The sequence below is a fragment of the Papio anubis genome, chromosome 12 (genome assembly GCF_008728515.1).
Source record: "Papio anubis isolate 15944 chromosome 12, Panubis1.0, whole genome shotgun sequence".
NCBI lineage: Eukaryota > Metazoa > Chordata > Mammalia > Primates > Cercopithecidae > Papio > Papio anubis.
The window spans coordinates 15,494,288-15,514,370 of NC_044987.1; the positions used below are offsets into that span (position 1 = coordinate 15,494,288).

The 20,083-nt window shown below is 51.9% G+C and overlaps 1 protein-coding gene across 9 annotated transcripts; it reads left to right on the plus strand.

The window, feature by feature from the left end:
* Nucleotides 1-350: 350 nt before the first annotated feature.
* Nucleotides 351-13,644, plus strand: HYOU1 (hypoxia up-regulated 1). Of its 9 annotated transcripts, none has more exons than XM_031652884.1 (26): nt 351-439; nt 1,425-1,522; nt 1,750-1,843; nt 2,022-2,100; nt 2,270-2,424; nt 2,549-2,625; nt 2,936-3,117; nt 3,369-3,484; nt 5,092-5,284; nt 5,492-5,626; nt 5,762-5,844; nt 5,983-6,115; nt 6,309-6,496; nt 6,759-6,897; nt 8,005-8,065; nt 8,201-8,280; nt 8,633-8,818; nt 8,950-9,122; nt 9,267-9,354; nt 9,456-9,578; nt 9,747-9,880; nt 10,008-10,092; nt 11,035-11,275; nt 11,370-11,420; nt 12,004-12,057; nt 12,184-13,644. In XM_031652884.1, exons 2-26 carry the CDS (start codon nt 1,432-1,434, stop codon nt 12,243-12,245), a joined length of 3,003 nt encoding a protein of 1,000 aa, XP_031508744.1. In that variant the 5' UTR covers nt 351-439; nt 1,425-1,431; the 3' UTR covers nt 12,246-13,644. The 9 variants fall into 9 exon arrangements, 7 of the variants coding, with proteins under 7 accessions (XP_031508744.1, XP_031508748.1, XP_031508743.1 ...); XM_031652888.1 differs by having other exon boundaries at nt 12,007-12,057; XR_004177332.1 differs by having other exon boundaries at nt 392-572; nt 11,006-11,275.
* Nucleotides 13,645-20,083: the final 6,439 nt, after the last annotated feature.

Here is a 20,083-nt window from a genome sequence, read left to right on the forward strand (position 1 = left end):
CCTGTCATCCCATTCCTCGGCCGGGCTCTCCAGGTGACCGGAAGAAAAGCCCCGAGTGCGAGACTGCAGTGCGCCCGACGGGCTCCAGGCGCGGGTCACTCCCGAACCCCGGCAGCGAAGCATCCAGCGCCGGAAAAGGTCCCGCCGTCGCCCCAGGGCCGGCGGTGGGGAGGAAGGAGTGGAGCGCGGTGGCCCCGTGACGTGGTCCAATCCCGAGCCGACGCCGGCGGTTTTTGTCCAACCGGTGGCTGGTCCCCTCCGCCGCCCCTAGGACAAGGCAGGCAAAGGGAGGGGGCGGGGCCTGGGACGTGGTCCAATGGATACGCGCGCCGGGGCGGCAGGGGCGGGGCCGGGCGCGCGGCGCAGGGCCGGGCGGCCGAGGCGCCAATGAGCGCGCGCCGCGTCCGGGGCCGGCTGGTGAGCCAGACGCCGCCAAGAGGTTGGTGGCTAATGTAACAGTTTGCAAACCGAGGGGAGTTGTGAAGGGCGCGGGTCGGGGGTGCTGCCGGCCTCGTGGGTACGTTCGTGCCGCGTCTGTCCCAGAGCTGGGGCCGCAGGAGCGGAGGCAAGAGGTAGCTGGGGTGGATGGAGGTGCGGGCCAGCCACCCCTCCTAGAGGAGACAGCGTGCGAGCTCCGGGGGCGGGTCGGGAGCGCAAGGGAGGGCCGCGCGGACGCCGGGCACTCGGCCTCGCACCGGTCTGCTCGCAGCTCGGCCCCCCGGTCTGTCCCCACGCGCTGGGGCGGGCGGGATCCGTTTCCGGGAGTGGGAGCCGCCGCCTTCGTCAGGTGAGGCTTAGGTGAACACCGGGTACCGGATACCTGCCGGGCAGGGAACCTTACCGCCCCGGCACTGCGTCTGTGGGCACAGCGGGGCCGGGGAGTGAGGTGGGGAAAGGGAGGGGGCGGGACAACCCGCAGGGATGCCGAGGAGGAGACAGGCCTTTCCTCCATCCTAGTCACCCCCAACGTCATTACCTTTCTCTTCCCGTCCAGGCCCAGCCTGGCTTTCCCCGCCAGCGGGGGAGCTCCAGGTGTGGGGAGGTGGTTGTGCCCTGGGCGGGGATCCCTGGCCGCACCCCAGGTATCTGACAACAGGCACAGTGCTGCGGTGCGCCACTCACTGCCTGTGTGGTGGATGAAAGGCTCGGGTCTCCTTCGTCTTGTCCTGTTAGCTTCTCTGTTTAGGGATGTGGCATAGCTGAGGACCCATGCTCTTTCACTTGGGCCTTTGTGTGGGCGCTGCTGGGATGATTAGAGAGTGGTTAGTACCCATCAGGAGGGAGAGGGGGAGAAGTAGGCTGCTTTGCCCTGGGTAAGAATGGAGTAGGTATGAATCTTACAGCTTCTCCGTTCTGGAATGTGGTTCTGTCTCCTTCACTCCGGGCATCCAGTTTGAAGTGTTTTCTTTCTTCGCCTCCCTCAGGGGCACAATGACAGTCAAAGTTAGGAGGCAGAAGCCGAGGAGGCGAGTCTTTTGGGCCTTGGTGGCTGTGCTCTTGGCAGACCTGTTGGCACTGAGTGGTATGTACCCAAGTAGAGGGAGCAAATGGATAAATGATGACTGAAGGATGCGTGATGGGAAGCGGGCTTGGGGCTCTTGGTCAGAAGTCTCTTGAGTTGTTAGGTCCAGACCTTTTTGTCTTTTGCCATCTTCGTTTACCTATGGAAAGTGGTATGCTTTGATTAGAGGGGGGTCTCAGGAAGGTGGGGGAAGGGAGAGCTAACTGACAAACCTCTTTTCCCTTCAGATACGCTGGCAGTGATGTCTGTGGACCTGGGCAGTGAGTCCATGAAGGTGGCCATCGTCAAACCTGGAGTGCCCATGGAAATTGTCTTGAATAAGTGAGAGTGGCTCCTGTGTTAAGGGTGGGGAACGAGGGAGTCTGGGCTGCAAGTGTGAATGTGTTCGTCATAGTGCCCACAGCAGACTTCGGCGTCTGAGTGGTTAAATGTATGTGAGTGTCGAGGCTTCCGAGTCCTTCTGCTGCAGGCACCTGGGCCCAAAGTCTCTTTTCCTCAGGGAATCTCGGAGGAAAACCCCAGTGATTGTGACCCTGAAAGAAAATGAAAGATTCTTTGGAGACAGTGCAGCAAGCATGGTGAGCTAGCAGTCCCCCTTCCCAGAGCTAGCAGTTCCCACCAGAGTGGTGGGCAGAGGAGAGGAGATGGCAGCCCCCGGAGTCTGTTTCCTTATCAGTCTCTGTGATGTAAGAGGTAGGTAATGGTGGACTTGGGAGCCTAATACTCTGCTCCTTCTTCACCCCTCAGGCCATTAAGAATCCAAAGGCTACGCTGCGTTACTTCCAGCACCTCCTGGGGAAGCAGGCAGATAACCCCCACGTAGCTCTTTACCAGGCCCGCTTCCCGGAGCACGAGCTGACTTTCGACCCACAGAGGCAGACTGTGCACTTTCAGATCAGCCCGTGAGTGTTCTGTTGGGGAAGGTGGTCTCAGCAACTCTGCTGGGCTCCTCATTGGTGTGTGTTCCTGATTGTGCCGCCTTAATGCCTGACTTTCCTTGGCTCCAACTACCTTCCCTCCCCTCAGGCAGCTGCAGTTCTCACCTGAGGAAGTGTTGGGCATGGTTCTCAATTACTCTCGTTCTCTAGCTGAAGATTTTGCAGGTGAGTGGTCAAGGTGGGGCCCTTCATGGCCAGGCTCCCCAGGATCTAGGGCAGTGGTTCTCAAACAGCGGCAACTTTGCCTCCCAGGGAACATTTAGCAACATATGAAGATACGTTTTGGTTGTCGCTTCTAAGGGGTGCAACTGGTATCTAGTGGGTAGAGGCCAGGGATGCTGCTAAATGTCCTATAGTGCACAGGACAGCACCCACAACAAATAATTACTTCGTCCAAAATGTCATTAGTGATGAGATTAGAAGCCCTCATCTAAGGTGTGGAGCCAGTGGGACTCTCTTCTATTGTCATCTGTAGAGCAGCCCATCAAGGATGCAGTGATCACCGTGCCAGTCTTCTTCAACCAGGCCGAGCGCCGAGCTGTGCTGCAGGCTGCTCGCATGGCTGGCCTCAAAGTGCTGCAGCTCATCAATGACAACACTGCCACTGCCCTCAGCTATGGTGTCTTCCGCCGGAAAGATATCAACACCACTGCCCAGGTGAGCCGGGGGGCCTGACCAGACATGCAGGGTGACTGAATCTAAGCACAGAGGCCACTTGGTCCCTTTTGCATCTTGTTTGCATGGGCTGGCCCTTGGCAAAATGTACCAATAGCCTCCTCCCAGCCCCTCTTGGAGCTGTTTAGCTTTATGTTAAGAGTCAGACAGCCCCTTGGAAGCAGGCGGGTGGGCAGGCAGGCACCCTGGAGTTTGAAAAGGTTCCTGTGACAGTTGCCTTGATATCTCTACAGAATATCATGTTCTATGACATGGGCTCGGGCAGCACTGTATGCACCATTGTGACCTACCAGATGGTGAAGACTAAGGAAGCTGGGATGCAGCCACAGCTGCAGATCCGGGGAGTAGGGTAAGTGGGTACTTGGCAGGGAGGGCTTCTTGTGAAGACCCTCAAGTCAGGGGTTTCTTCTTGGAGAAGAAACACTGCTTTGCTGTCCTGCATGCTGCAGGAATGCTCTCCCGATTGAGCCATCAGTCATTGTAGGGGACCACTCACAAAGAGTAAGGGGAAGCTGGGGTGCAGGGGAGGACAGTTTGGGAAAATTGGAAGACATGAACTTTCGAAACGTATTCTAAGGAAATCCATGGAGCTGCAGGCCATATGTAGGGTGTCAGATTCAATCATGTTTTTGTTCTCTTGTCATTTCCAGTTAAATAATTTACCACTCTTGTTGTCGTGTTTTTTAATTTTTTTTATTTTTATGACCTGTGACATAGCCTTCAGGAGATCCTGAGAACATGTGCCCTGTTGTCTCATTTCTTGAAGCCATCTTTTTCTGACTTCACCATTACCACCCAGTCCAAGTTACCATCAGCTCTTATTTGCAGAATTAAAAACATCTCCCTGTTTCTGGTGACGTCTCCTTTTACTTCTTTCTTCGTATTAGAGGGTTATTCTTAAAATCCAACCTGATCATTAACCTGTTTCTTTAAAAACCTGTCATTGGCTCCAAAACTTTCCCTGCGCCTGTCTCAACCCTGCCTTCTGCAGCCTGTCTGAGCCCTGAGCCCTCTCGCTCTTTGAGCCCCAGATGCTTGCCCTCCTCTGAACTTGCCATGTACTCTCCCACTTCAAGTTCTTTATGAACATTGTTGCCTCTGTCTAGAATGTTCTTTCCCCTCCAGCTAGTGAACTCTGAACTCTTCAGTTCAAGGGATGCTTGCACTGAACTCATCCTTCAGGTTTCAGTTCAAGCATCACTTGAACTGAAGAGTTCAGAGTTCACTAGTCGGAGTGTTTCTCAGTCGCCTAGGCTGGAGTGCAGTGGCGAGATCTCGGCTCACTGCAAGCTCCGCCTCCCGGGTTCACGCCATTCTCCTGCCTCAGCCTCCCGAGTAGCTGGGACTACAGGCGCCCGCCACCTCGCCCGGCTAAGTTTTTGCATTTTTTTTTTTTAGTAGAGACGGGGTTTCACCGTGTTAGCCAGGATGGTCTTGATCTCCTGACCTCGTGATCCGCCCGCCTCGGCCTCCCAAAGTGCTGGGATTACAAGCGTGAGCCACCGCACCCAGCCTCAAGCATCACTTTAGGGGACATGTTCTTGGGCCTCCCTCAGTAGCTTGAATCTCCCCCTGCATGTTCTTCAGGCATTGTCCCCTGACCTTTACAACATGTGATGTAGTGATAATTTCACATTTATGCGACTATTCAGCTTTTCCATACCAGGGACCGTGTCTCTCTCCCCGCTGCCACATTTGTATTCCCAGAGAGAAGTACATAAGTAATGCTCAGTAAACACTGTCGAATGAATGAGTGGAAGAAGGGTCACTGTGAGGTGTCAGCTGTGCTGTAGAGCGTTGAGGGCAGAGTGTGTGTCCACACATGGGGCACTGGAGATGAACAAGGTCCCCTGAGATGAAGGAAAGTTGCCATGTGGGGATGAGAGTCAGGCTCCTATGCAGATGTGGGGACCCCATGTTTTCTTCACTTTTTTCCCTGCTCCCTTTTCTCAACAGATTTGACCGCACCCTGGGGGGCTTGGAGATGGAGCTCCGGCTTCGAGAACACCTGGCTGGGCTTTTCAATGAGCAGCGCAAGGGTCAGAGAGCAAAGGATGTGCGGGAGAACCCACGCGCCATGGCCAAGCTGTTGCGTGAGGCTAATCGGCTCAAAACCGTCCTCAGTGCCAATGCTGACCACATGGCACAGGTGCCCACAAGTGGCTGGTTGAGGCTATGTTTGTCCCACGTAGAGGGTGGGGGACCCTGCCACTGAACTAGACTGCTCGTTCCTGGCATGGCCCATGCTCCTCCCTCTACCATCCTCCCCAAAGACCTATTCTTTTTGTTTCTGTCCTACTCACCAAGAGAGTGGGACCTGGGCAAGAACTCCCTGACAGTCCCCATCCTTCCCCAGATTGAAGGCCTGATGGATGATGTGGACTTCAAGGCAAAAGTCACTCGTGTGGAATTTGAGGAGTTGTGTGCAGACTTGTTTGAGCGGGTGCCTGGGCCTGTACAGCAGGCCCTCCAGAGTGCCGAAATGAGTCTGGTGAGCGAGTAGAGGAAGGTGGGAATGCCCCGTAGGAAAGGGCATAGGAAACCCATGGGGTGTCAAGGGACGAGTCAGTGCTGAGGAAGAGCACTAAGTGTCTGCTGTTCCACCTCTCATTCTTACCCATTGCAGGATGAGATTGAGCAGGTGATCCTGGTGGGCGGGGCCACTCGGGTCCCCAAAGTTCAGGAGGTGCTGCTGAAGGCCGTGGGCAAGTGAGTGTAGGGGCTAGAGCGCTGGGCTGAGTTCTGCCTGGGGCACAGCTTTGGGCTGAGCAGCTGGAGGGCTGAGGGGAGGGAAGTCCCAGTTGCATGCTCCAGGGTAGGCCGTGCTGAGGCTTGGGATTTTCCCAGGGAGGAGCTGGGGAAGAACATCAATGCAGATGAAGCAGCTGCCATGGGGGCAGTGTACCAGGCAGCTGCACTCAGCAAAGCCTTTAAAGTGAAGCCATTTGTCGTCCGAGATGCAGTGGTCTACCCCATCCTGGTGAGTGAGCCTGACTGAGCAGGTGACAAGCTCCCTTTACCTCTCCCAAGTGGGGTTTCCCCTTCTGTCTGCTCTGTCTCATCCCATTGTCTTTCTGCTAAGAGGTATTCCCCACCCTACCCCCATCCTTACCCCAGAACCTACTTGGGTTCTCTAGTGTGCAACAGTATGCCTCTGTCTGCCTGCTGTGTAGGTGGAATTCACGAGGGAGGTGGAGGAGGAGCCTGGGGTTCACAGCCTGAAGCACAATAAACGGGTACTTTTCTCTCGGATGGGGCCCTACCCTCAACGCAAAGTCATCACCTTTAACCGCTACAGCCATGATTTCAACTTCCACATCAACTACGGTGACCTGGGCTTCCTGGGGCCTGAAGATCTTCGGTGAGGGGCGGGGGTGCAGGATGGGAGGTCCAGGGACAGGGAGGCGTGGCTGCTGGACAATGAGGACTGGGGGTGAGGGAGGATGTGGGCCTGCAGGGCTGAAACAGGGCAGCTATGAGCAACTTCTCTGGAGAATGCATCCATCCTCCTGAGTGTGCCCTTGGGGAGTGCCCCTGACACCTCATGTCAGGAGGCCATGTTGTCTAGAGCGGGAGATGGGCTGGAATGGGTCCCCCTGAACTCCTCTTTCCTCCCCAACCAGGGTATTTGGCTCCCAGAATCTGACCACAGTGAAGCTAAAAGGGGTGGGTGACAGCTTCAAGAAGTATCCTGACTACGAGTCCAAGGGCATCAAGGCTCACTTCAACCTGGATGAGAGTGGCGTGCTCAGTCTAGATAGGGTGAGAGCTAAAGGAGACCCTGGGTGCAGGGCAGGGGCTCAGGCCCTGCCAGCCATTTCCAAAGCGGGTTCCACATGGCATTAGGATATGGTAACCAGAAGTTTAGGAATCAGAAAAATGTTGGCTCTAAACAGCTAAGCGGTGATCTGGTGCAGACCTCCTTATAGCCTATAAATGCTTATAGGCATTGTAAATTTCTTGGAACTGTTGAATAGTTTGAAGAATCCACTCTTTTTTTTTTTTTGAGATGGGGTCTTGGTTCTGTCACTTAGGCTGGAATATAGTAGCATGGTCAGAGCTCATTCCAGCCTTGAACACCTGGGCTTAAATGATCCATCTCAGTCTCCTGAGTAGGTGAGATGATATGCATGTGCCACCACATCCTGCAAAATTTTTTTGTTCTTTTTATAGAGACAGGGTCTCACTATGTTGCCCAGACTGGTCTCTAACTCCTGGGATCAAACGATCCTCCTGCCTCAACCTCCCAAAGTACAGGGATTACAGGTGGGAGCCACTGTGCCTGGCCTCAGGAATCCACTTATTATTATTATTACTTTTTTTGAGACAGAGTCTGCTTGTCTAGGCTAGAGTACAGTGGCGCAGTCTTGCAACCTCCGCCTCCCGGGTTCAAGCGATTCTCCTGTCTCAGCCTCCTGAGTAGCTGGGATTACAGGCACCCGCCACCACGCCTGGCTAATTTTTGTTATTTGGAGTAGAGGTGGGGTTTCACCATGTTGGCCAGTCTGGTCTCAAAACCCTGACCTCAAGTGATCCACCCGCCTTGGCCTCCCAAACTGTTGAGATTACAAGCATAAGCCACTGTACTCAAGCAGGAATCCGTTTTTGAAGAACAAATCTGGGAATATGGATGTAATGGCTCATACAGTTACTGAGTGGAGAAGTAGGGGGCTCTTTGGGGAAAGAGGAGCTGGGACCCTATTCGTGGAGGCCTCCTAATCAAGAGATGGGCAACCAACTAAAAGGCAGCTGAGAGACTAGGCCTGCAATGGCGTGGAGTGTGCATAAGCAGACACCCACTTTGGCAGGATGTTTGTGGAAAAAAGGTGGATTAGCCTGTGTGTTTCTTGATTTTGAACCTGTTTTCAGGTGGAGTCTGTATTTGAGACACTAGTGGAGGACAGCCCAGAAGAGGAATCTACTCTCACCAGTAAGATGGGCATGCATGTGTGTACGGGAGAGAATGTGTGAGGGTTCGGGAGGTGGACAGGGCATGGCCCTTGGGTTAGAAGGTGGAGTCACTGCTGTGGTCTCCTTTTGAGTCTTTGGGTTTTCTTCCCCCTAGAACTTGGCAACACCATTTCCAGCCTGTTTGGAGGCGGTACCACACCAGATGCCAAGGAGAACGGTACTGATACTGTCCAGGTGAGTTCAGGATGGAGCCAGGGGAGCATGGAGGATAGTGGGGGATGCAGGTGGTAGCAGCAGAGAAAGGGGGTGAGGGTAGGCCACACCTGCCCCTGTTATGTTAACCATTCACTCCCCAGGATCTTCTGGGCTCTCAACTGTTTCTTGACCGGTGCTCCCAAGGCCCATTCCCCTTGTTCCAGATTCTCTTCCTTTGTCCAGCTACATTGTCACAGTCCAAGCAGGCCATTGACCATTTGCATAGAGCGGTCACCTGTATGGAACCCCCATGGGGTCAGCGGTGCTCAGCCAGGCCTGCCTGGAGGCTCTGCTCCTGATCGGTCCGTGGGACGCCTGCGGTGTTTCCCAGGAGGAAGAGGAGAGCCCTGCAGAGGGGAGCAAGGATGAGCCTGGAGAGCAGGTGGAGCTCAAGGAGGAAGCTGAGGCCCCGGTGGAGGATGGCTCTCAGCCCCTGCCCCCTGAACCTAAGGGAGATGCAGCCCCCGAGGGAGAAAAGGCCACAGAAAAAGAAAATGGGGACAAGTCTGAGGCCCAGGTGAGCTGTGGCAGAGGAAGGCCAGTGTGGATCCAGAGACTAAGGGAGCGGGCAACTGCCTTGTATCTGACCCCATGGAGAATGTAGGAGGGCAGAGGCTTTTCCTGACACCCCTGACTCTTCCCACCCAGAAGCCAAGTGAGAAGGCAGAGGCAGGGCCTGAGGGCATCGCTCCAGCCCCAGAGGGAGAGAAGAAACAGAAGCCTGCCAGGAAGCAGCGAATGGTTGAGGAGATTGGGGTGGAGCTGGTCGTTCTGGACCTGCCTGACTTGCCAGAGGATAAGCTGGCTCAGTCGGTGCAGAAGTAAGTGAGGACAGATGGTGTGTACATGTGTGGGCAGAGTGGGCAGGGTGTGGGATGGCGCCCTGGGAGGGAGGGCTGTCTGACCCAGAGTCTCAAGTTCTCACTCGCTCTCTCCCTCATCCCTACCCCTCCTTCGTCCCATAGACTTCAGGACTTGACACTCCGAGACCTGGAGAAGCAGGAACGGGAAAAAGCTGCCAACAGCTTGGAAGCGTTCATCTTTGAGACCCAGGTCAGTGGGCAGGAGGCAGCAGCCCCTGCGGGCTTACGCCTGGCTCTGCGGGCCTTGCCCCTGGGCTTGCGGGTGCATGTGTTTGCATGTCCCCCACCCAGGACAAGCTGTACCAGCCCGAGTACCAGGAAGTGTCCACAGAGGAGCAGCGTGAGGAGATCTCTGGGAAGCTCAGCGCCGCATCCACCTGGCTGGAGGATGAGGGTGTTGGAGCCACCACAGTGGTGAGGGGCCTCTCAGGACATGGCAGGTGGAATGGGAGCTCTCCTTCCTCTCCCAGGGTCAGAGAGAGAGAGAAGAGCCGGGGCTTGAGCCCATAAAGAAAGACAGGGGGCTGACTCCAGGCTCTGCTGTCGTCCCTCCACCCCTCTGCCCAATCCCACATCCATCAGATGTTGAAGGAGAAGCTGGCTGAGCTGAGGAAGCTGTGCCAAGGGCTGTTTTTTCGGGTAGAGGAGCGCAAGAAGTGGCCCGAACGGCTGTCTGCCCTCGATAATCTCCTCAACCATTCCAGCATGTTCCTCAAGTAAGCAGCCCCTGAACCCTGTATGCAGTCCTGCCAGGCCACAGGTTCTCATTCCTCCCAGCTTCCCACTCCCCACACCCCAGACCCCTCTCCCTCTGAAGTTAATGGTCTCCTTTCTGCCTTCCAGGGGGGCCAGGCTCATCCCAGAGATGGACCAGATCTTCACTGAGGTGGAGATGACAACATTAGAGAAAGTCATCAATGAGACCTGGGTAATCACTTCATAAATACTTAACCAGATACTTAGCTGCCATCCTAGGTACTGTGGGAGAGGCGGAGAGAGGAAGCCACAGCAACCCCTGCCTCCTGGCTTAGCATCTAATCTGAAGACAAAAGATATTTGTATTTGAGCCCACATCTGATTAGTCCCAAGCAAGAGCCATGGCCATAAGAGTCATCAGACTGGAGGAGCAAAATGCCCATGCCATGAGGATAGAAAAAGCTGCTTTGAGGGGCTGGGATTTGACCTAGGTCAGAACATGGTCCAGGGTTTGGCTAGGTGAGACTGATGTGGCATGTGAAGTAGAAACTGTTTTGGATGTGTGGGGACTCTTGAGCCACAGCTCAGAAGTGGAGAGTCAAGAAAGGAGTATTCAGCCGAGCACAGTGGCTCATGCCTGTAATCCCAGCACTTTGGGAGGCTGAGGCAGGTGAATCATGAGGTCAAGAGATCGAGACCATCCTGGTCAACATGGTGAAACCCCATCTCTACTAAAAATACAGAAATTAGCTGGGCATAGTGGGGCGTGCCTGTAGTCCTAGCTACTCGGGAGACTGAGGCAGGAGAATTGTTTGAACCCAGGAGGCGGAAGTTGCAGTGAGTTGAGATCGTGCCACTGCACTCCAGCCTGGCAACAGAGCGAGACTCCGTCTCAAAAAATAAAAATAAAAAAGGAGTATTCAAGGGGTTTGTTCAGTTGCAGTCACTCCAGAGTAGTAGGATGTAAGCCAGAAACATGCAGGTTGGGACTTCGTTGTGGAGAACCTTTATAATACCCTTCTGAGGAGTCTGTTAGCCTCATGGGACTGAGGCCAGGGGTGGCAGTGATTTGCAGTCTGAGGGAAGAGGCTGGTTGAGGGTGTGATTCCATCTGGGACAGAGATGTCTGCTCTCTCCATGGCTAGCTCGGAGCCTCTCCTGGTCTCACCCACAGGCCTGGAAGAATGCAACTCTGGCCGAGCAGGCCAAGCTGCCCGCCACAGAGAAGCCCGTGTTGCTCTCAAAAGACATTGAGGCCAAGATGATGGCCCTGGACCGAGAGGTGCAGTATCTGCTCAATAAGGCCAAGTTTACCAAGCCCCGGCCTCGGCCCAAAGACAAGAATGGGACCCGGGCAGAGCCACCCCTCAACGCCAGTGCCAGTGACCAGGGGGAGAAGGTCATCCTTCCAGCAGGTGAGGGCAGGGTACCTGGCTGCATGTTCTGCTGGACAGAGAGATGGCCTCCTTTCCCTCCTGAGGCTGTGTCTTACCCCTGGTTTCCTTCCAGGCCAGACTGAAGATGCAGAGCCCATTTCAGAACCGGAGAAAGTAGAGACTGGTGAGTTGGAGCAACCATGGTTGAGCACGTGGATGTTGCATTAGCCCAGGGCTAGGCAAACTGGCGGGCACAGCCTGTTTCTAGACAGCCCATGAGCTTGAATGGCCTTTGCGTTTTTAAAGGGTTGTTTAAAAAAAAAAAAAAAGGCTGGGCGCGGTGGCTCACACCTGTCATCCCAGCTCTTTGAGAGGCTGAGGCGGGTGGATCACCTGAGGTCAGGAGTTCGAGACCATCCTGGCCAACATGGTGAAACCCCATCTCTACTAAAAAATGCCAAAAAAATGAGTCAGGCATGGTGGCGCACACCTTTAATCCCAGCTACTCAGGAGGCTGAGGCAGGAGAATCCCTTGAACCTGGGAGGCGGAGATTGCAGTAAACTGAGATGGCGCCACTGCACTCTGCACTCCAGCCTGGGCAACAGAGACTCTGTCTCAAAAAAAAAAAAAAAGAGTAGGCAAAGAGACCAAATGTGGTTCATGTATCCTAAAATATTTACTAGGTGGCTCTTCATGGAAAAACTGGCCCAGCCTTCCCTTAGCCTCTTCTTCCCTTTTGAGGAGACTAACCTGTTCCTTTCCAAAGCAGGATCGGAGCCAGGAGACACTGAGCCTTTGGAGTTAGGAGGTCCTGGAGCAGGTGAGGGTGGAGCTGGGGCTACAGTGGGAAGCCTGGTGGGGTCTCAGAAAATCCTCTGCAAAGAACTGGGGTTGGTTCCTCTGTTTCACCTGCCGTGATTCCTTTGCTCCCCCAAACTCCCAACAGAGCCTGAACAGAAAGAACAATCGACAGGACAGAAGCGGCCTTTGAAGAATGACGAACTATAACGCCCACCTCTGTTTTTCCCATTCATCTCCACCCCCTTCCCCCACTACTTCTATTTATTAAACATCAAGGGTGGGGGGAGGGGTAGGTCCTGCCCTCGGCTGGAGTTCCTTTCTCACCCGTGATTGGAGGTGTGGAGAAGGGGAAGGGAGAGACAGCTCACTGGTTCCTTCTGCAGTACCTCTGTGGTTAAAAATGGAACCTGTTCTCTTCCCCAGCCCCACTCCCTGTTCCCTACCCATATAGGCCCTAAATTTGGGAAAAATCACTATTATGTCTTAATTTGCCTGTGGGTAGGGAGAGAATGGCTGCCAGTGGTTGATGGGTCCTGGTGATGGGAAGGGTATCTGGGGTTGCTGGGGAGTTTCCACTCTTCTCTGGTGATCCTTCCTCCCCTCCCTTCCTCTCCCACCATGCGATCAGCATTCTTTCAGGCCAGTGTCTTCAGAGCCTCGGTTACCAGGTTTGGTTTCCGAGTGCCTATCTGTACTCTTTCCTCCCTCTGCGGGCTTTTCTTTCCCTGAGCCTCCCTCCCCCGTTCCCATCCAGCTTCTTTCCCCCTGGGTTTCCTTGGCTTCCTGCTGCAAATTGGGCAGTTCTCTGCCCCTTGCCTAAAAACCTGTACCTCTGGATTAGTGGAAGTAAATCTGGAAGGATTCTCACTCGTATTTCCGACCCCTAGTGGCCAGAGGAGGGAGGGACACAGTGAAGAAGGGAGTCCACCACCTCTCCAAAGAGGAAAGCCACATAGAGAGGTTGGCATGGGGTGCCCACATCCTGCAAGCTCTGTCATAATCTGCATCTTTCCAGCAGCCTGGTACCCCAGGTTCCTGTAACTCCCTGCCTCCTCCTCCTCTCTTCTGCTGTTGTGCTCCTCCCAGACAGAGCCTTTCCCTCACCCCCTGACCCCTGGGCTGACCAAATGTGCTTTCTACTGTGAGCCCCTATCCCAAGGTCCTGGGGAAAGGAGAGACCATGGCGTGAATGTAGAGATGCCACCTCCCTCTCTCCGAGGCAGGCCTGTGGATGAAGGAGGAGGGTCAGGGCTGGCCTTCCTCTGTGCATCGCTCTGCTAGGATGGGGACCCCTGACCCACCATGCCTATGCCTAGGGAGCCCGTCTCCAGTATTCCGTCTGTAGCAGAAGCTAGGGCTGCCACCCCAGGTCCACGACAAGAATGAACCTGGCTGTGTCAGTCATTTTGTCTTTTCCTTTTTTTTTTTTTTTGCCACATTGGCAGAGATGGGGCCTAAGGGTCCCACCCCTCACCCCACCCCCACCTCTTCTGTATGTTTGAATTATTTCAGTAGCAGTTGATGCTGGTTGGACAGGTTTGAGTCAAGTTGTACTTTGCTTCATTGTTAATTGAGAAACTATTTCAATAAAATATTCTTTTCTACAGTTTTTGTGCCGTGAGTTTTTAAAAATAGAAAAATTTTTAAATAGAAACTTTGGGCCAGGCATGGTGGCTCATACCTGTCATCTTAACATTTTGGGAGGCCAAGATGGGAGGATCGCTTGAGGCCAGACCAGCCTGGGCAACAGCGAGACCCTGTCTCAAAAAAAAAAAAAAAAAAAAATCTGAGTGTGGGGATGTGCGCCTGTAGACCAAGCTACTTCGGAGACTGAGGCTGCAGGGTGGGTCCCTTGGGCCCAGGACTTTGAGGCTTCAGTGAGCTATGATCGTGTCACTGCACTCCAGCATGTGTAACAGTGAAAACCTCAAAAATGTTTGAATAATTATCAAAATGTTATTAACACTTTGGACTTAGTTGAGATTTGTATATGTATTTTTTTCATGGGAACAAAATACTGGTTTTATTTTACTGCTAACATTATTTGGACTCCTATATCCCAGGCATTTTTAGGTAACTTTTTTTTTTTTTTTTTGAGACTGAGTCCTGCTCTGTTGCCCAGGCTGGAGTGTAATAGTGCGATCCAGGCTCACTGCAACCTCCGCCTCCCGGATTCAAGTGATTCTACTGCCTCAGCCTCCCGAGTAGCTGGGATTACTGGCACCCGCCACCATGCCCAGCTAATTTTTTTGTATTTTAGTAGAGACGGGATTTTGCCATGTTGGACAAGCTGGTCTCGAACTGACCTCAAGCGATCCACCTGCCTTGGGCTCCCAAAGTGCTGGGATTACAGACGTGAGCCACTAGGCCCAGCTGGTAACATTAATTTTTAAAATAGCAACCTCATGGTACAAACAAGATACCAGTTCATAGAGATTTAGTAAGTAATTGGTCCAAGGAATGAATCAATGTTGAGTGCTTCAGCTAGATTTCAGCTTAATTCGGACCCATTCACCCTTGTTCTTCCTACTTAGCCAAGGGAATGTGTTGGTAGAGATTCACCATTTGTAGCACAGTTTCAGTTGTTCATCAGTTTGGGATGGAGCATTCCTAACCCAAATTTTCTATTACCAAGGAAGGATCCCTTTTGTCTTTAATCATGTACATATCTAAGCAGTTGTATACAGTATACAGGGTGTTGTTCTGTCACCCAGGCTGGAGTGCAATGGTGCCATCTTGGCTCACTGCACCCGTGACCTCCCAGGCTCAAGCAATCCTCCCATTCAACCCTGTAGCAGAGACTACCTGGCTAATTTCTGTATTTTCTGGTGGAGATGGGGTTTCACCATGTTGCCCAGGCTGGTCTTGAACTCCTGGGCTCAAGTGATCTGCTTGCCTTGGCCTCCCAAAGTGCTGGGATTACAGGCATGAGCCACTGAGCCTAGCCCCGTTGTATTTACATTTAATAACCATGAAGGCCCAGCCAGGTGTGGTAGCTCACGCCTGTAATCCCAGGATTTTGGGAGGCCAAGGCAGGCGGATCACGAGGTCAGGAGATCGAGACCATCCTGGCTAACACGGTAAAACTCCATCTCTACTAAAAATACAAAAAGTCAGCCGGGCGTGGTGGCACCCGCCTGTAGTCCCAGCTGCTCGGGAGGCTGAGGCAGGAGAATCAAATGAACTCGGGAGGCTGAGGTTGCAGTGAACCGAGATCGTGCCACTGTACTTCAGCCTGGGTGACAGAGACTCATCTCAAAAAAAATAACAATAACCATGAAGGTTGTCTTTTTTCTTCTCTAAAAGTTGAACAAGTCACATAAGTTTTGAATGTGGAAGTTTTTGTTTGTTTGTTTTTTGTTTTTTGGATGACATTTAGACAGTTTCAGATTCACAGCAGAAAGCAGAATTGAGCAGGAAGTACAGAGTTGCCATATAACTCCTGTCCCCACATATTGGATCTCCCCCAGAGTGGTACATTTGTTACAATCACTGAACTTACAGTTTATTATCTCCCAAAGTTCTGTATGACACCATAATGGTAGGTGCATATACATTTGTCAAAACCTATGGAATGTGCAACACCAAGACAACTGAAACTGTAGACTTGGGGCAAATATGATGTGTCAATGTAGGTTCCTCAGATGTAACACCTGTAGACCTCTGGTGTGAAATGTTTATCATGGGGGAAGCTGTGAGTGTATGGAGGAAGGGAATATACAGGAACTCTGTATTTTCCCCTCAAGTTTGCTGTGAACCTAAAAGTGCTCTTAGAAAAAAAGGCGGGGCTAAGTGCAGTGATTCATGGCTGTAATACCAGCATTTGGGGAGGCAGGAGTGGGAGGATCACTTGAGGCCAGGAGTTTGAGACCAGCCTGGACAACATAGCTAGACCTCATCTCTACAAAAAATAGTAGTCCTAGCTACTCAGAAGGCTGAGGCAGGAGGATCACTTGAGACTAGGAGCTCAAAGCTGCAGTAAACTGTGATCATACCACTGCACTGCAGCCTGGGAGGGAGAGACCCTCCCTGACTCTTAAAAAAAAAAAGGCCCAGCACAGTGGCTCACGCCTGTAATCCCAACACTTTAGGAGGCCGAGGAGGGCTGATCACCTGTGGTCAAGAGTTCGAGACCAGCCTGCCTGGGCGACAAGAGCAAAACTCTGTCTCAAAAAAAAAGCGGGGGGCTGGGCGCGGTGGCTCAAGCCTGTAATCCCAGCACTTTGGGAGGCCAAAACGGGTGAATCACGAGGTCAGGAGATCGAGACCATCCTGGCTAACACAGTGAAACCCCATCTCTACTAAAAAATACAAAAAATTAACCGGGTGAGGTGGCGGGCGCCTGTAGTCCCAGCTGCTTGGGAGGCTGAGGCAGGAGAATGGCATGAACCCGGGAGGCAGAGCTTGCAGTGAGCCGAGATCCGGCCACTGCACTCCAGCCTGGGCGACAGAACGAGACTCCATCTCAAAAATAAATAAATAATTAATTAAAACATAGAAAGAAATAAAAAATACATTTCATTTCTTTTGAAACAGAGTCTTACTCTGTCACCGAGGCTATTTATTTATTTATTTATTTATTTATTTATTTTTTTTTTTTGAGAGCTCACTGCAAGCTCTGCCTCCCGGGTTCACGCCATTCTCCTGCCTCAGCCTCCCGAGCAGCTGGGACTACAGGTGCCCGCCACCTTGCCCGTCTAATTTTTTGTATTTTTTAGTAGAGATGGGGTTTCACCGTGTTAGCCAGGATGGTCTTGATCTCCTGACCTTGTGATCCGCCCGTCTTGGCCTCCCAAAGTGCTGGGATTACAGGCTTGAGCCACTACGCCCGGCCTATTTATTTATTTTTGAGACAGAATCTCGATCTGTTGCCCAGGCTAGCATGCAATGGCCCAATCTTGGCTCACTACAACCTCTACCTCCTGGATTCAACGATTCTTCTGCCTCAGCCTCCTGAGTACCTGGGATTACAGGCACGTGCCACCATGCCCGGCTAATTTTGTATTTTTAGTAGAGACAGGGTTTCACCATGTTGGCCAGGCTGGTCTAGAACTCTAGACCTCAGGTGATCCACCCGCCTCGGCCTCCCAAAGTGCTGGGATTACAGGCATGTGCCACCACGCCTGGCCTGACCTAGGCTATTTAAAGAAGAGTAAACACTGACCTTCTTAAATTCTTCCCTAAAATTGAACAGGAGGACATAATTCCTAACTCATTCTATGAGCAAGAATTACGCTGATACCAAAGCCAGACAGACACTACAAGAAAACTATAGACCAGGCTGGATGCGGTGGCTCATGCCTATAATCCCAGCGCTTTGGGAGGCTGAGGTGGGTGGATCACTTGAGGTCAGGAGTTTGAGGCCACCCTGGCCAACATATAGTGAAACCCCTTCTCTACTAAAAAGACAAAAATTAGCTGGGCATGGTGGTGGGTGCCTGTAGTCCCAGCTACTTGGGAAGCTGAGGCAGGAGAATCGCTTGAACCCGGGAGGCAGAGGTTGCAGTGAGCCGACATCATGCCACTGCACTCCAGCCTGAGCAACATAACAGGACTCCATCTCAAAAAAAAAAAAAAAAAAAAAAAGAAAGAGAGAGAGAAGAAAAGAAAGAAAACTATAGACCAAGGGCCGGGCATGGTGTCTCATGCCTGTAATCCCAGCACTTTGGGAGGCCGAGGAGGGCAGATCATGAGGTCAGGATCTTGAGACCAGCCTGGTCAATACGGTGAAACCCCATTTGTACTAAAAAAAATACAAAAATGAGCCAGGCATGGTGGTGCTCACCTGTAGTCCCAGCTACTTGGGAGGCTGAGGCAGAAGAATCACTTGAACCTAGGAGGCAGAGTTTGCAGTGAGCCAAGATGGTGCCACTGCACTCCAGCCTGAGCGACAGAATGAGACTCTATTTCAAAAAAAAAAGAAAACTATAGGCCAGTATTGCTTATAGATAAAGAGGTAAAAATCCTCAACAAAATACTAGCAAACTATATTCAGCAGCCAGCATATTAAAGGATACTATGACCAAGTGAGACTTATCCCAGGAATGCAAGCAAGGGTAGTTTAATGTATAAAAATCAATGTAGGCCAGGTGTGGTGGCTCACGCCTGTAATCCCAACACTTTGGGAGGCCCAGGCGGATGTATCACTTGAGGTTAGGAGTTCGAGGCCAGCCTGGCCAACTTGACAAAACCCCATCTCTACTAGAAACACAAAAATTAGCCGGGCATGCCGGGCACAGTGGCTCACGCCTGTAATCCCAGCACTTTGAGAGGCCAAGGCAGGTGGATCACGAGGTCAGGAGATCGAAACCATCCTGGCTAACACAATGAAACACTGTCTCTACTAAAAATACAAAAAATTAGCCAGGCGTGGTGGCGGGTGCCTGTAGTCCCAGCTACTCGGGAGGCTAAGGGAGGATAACGGCATGAACCCAGGAGGCAGAGCTTGCAGTGAGCCAAGATCACACCACTGCACTCCAGCCTAGGCGACAGAGTGAGACTCCATCTCAAAAAAAAAAAAATAATAATTAGCCGGGCATGGTGGTACGCGCCTGTAATCCCAGCTACTCAAAAGGCTGAGGCAAGAGAGTTGCTTGAACCCGGGAGGCTGAGGTTGCAGTGAGTCCAAATTGTGCCACCATACTCCAGCCTGGTGACAAAGTGAGACTTTGTCTCACAAAACAGAAACCCCCACAGCTAACAGCATACTCAATAGTAAAATATTGAAAACTTTCCCTCTAAGATCAGAAATAAGACAAGATTATTTTTAATCTTAAGAGCTAAAACTATAAAACTCTTAGAAGAAACTATATGGGAATTTGGATTTGACAATTGATATGGGTTTGGAAATATGTCCCTTCCAAATCTCATGTTGAAAACTAGTCTCCAACGTTAGAGGTGGGGCCTGGTAGGAGGTATTTGGGTCATTGGAGTGAATCCCTCGTGCATGGCTTAGCACCATCCACTTGTGATGTGTGAACTCTTGCTCTGAGTTCACACAAGATTCTGGTTGTTTAAAAGTGTGTGGCAAGCCTCCCCATCCCAACCTCTCACCACTTGCTTACTCCTGTTTTTGCCATGTGACAAGCCTATTCCCACTTTCCCTTTTGCCATGATTGAAGGCTCCCTAAGGCTTCATCAGAAGTGGAGCAGATGCCAGCACCACGCTTCCTGTGAAGCCTGCAGAACCGTGAGCCAATTAAACCTCTTTTTTTTTTTTTGAGACGGAATTTTGCTCTGTTTCCCAGGCTGGAGTGCACTTGCGCGATCTCAGCTCACTGTAGCCTCCGCCTCCCAGGTTCAAGCGATTCTCCTGCCTCAGCCTCCCGCGTAATCGGGATTACAGGCGCACCCTACCGCACTCGGCTAATTTTTGTATTTTTATTAGAGACAGGGTTTCACCATGTTGGCCACGTTGATCTCGAGCTCCTGATCTCGTGATGTGCCCACCTCGGCCTCCCAAAGTGCTGAGATTACAGGCATGAGCCAGCATGCCAGGCCACAAACCTCATTTCTTTATAAATTACTTGGTCTCAGGTATTTGTGGATAGCAATGCAAGAATGGTTTAATATAATAATGATTTCATAAATATGACACTAAAAGTGTAACCTATTAGCATAGCATCAAAATGCATTTTGAAACATTTTTAAATTTTATTTTTAATTTTTTTCCTAGTATAATAAAATCTAGTTTTATAAAACTGTTTTTAGGCTGGGTGCAGTGGCTCACGCCTGTAATCCCAGCACTTTGGGAGGCAGAGGCGGGCAGATCACGAGGTCAGGAGATCCCCACTCCAAAAAAAAAAACAAAACTGTTTTTAACGTTTCCTTCTTAATCTCAGAATATAGCCTTAAAACATCCTTGAAAACTCTTTGAGCCGGGCGTGGTGGCTCACGCCTATAATCCCAACACTTTGGGAAGCCTAGGCAGGCGGATCACAAGGTCAAGAGATCGAGACCATCCTGGCCAACATGGTGAAACCTCGTCTCTACTAAAAATAAAAAAAATTAGCCGGGCGTGGTGACACACGCCTGTAGTTTCAGCT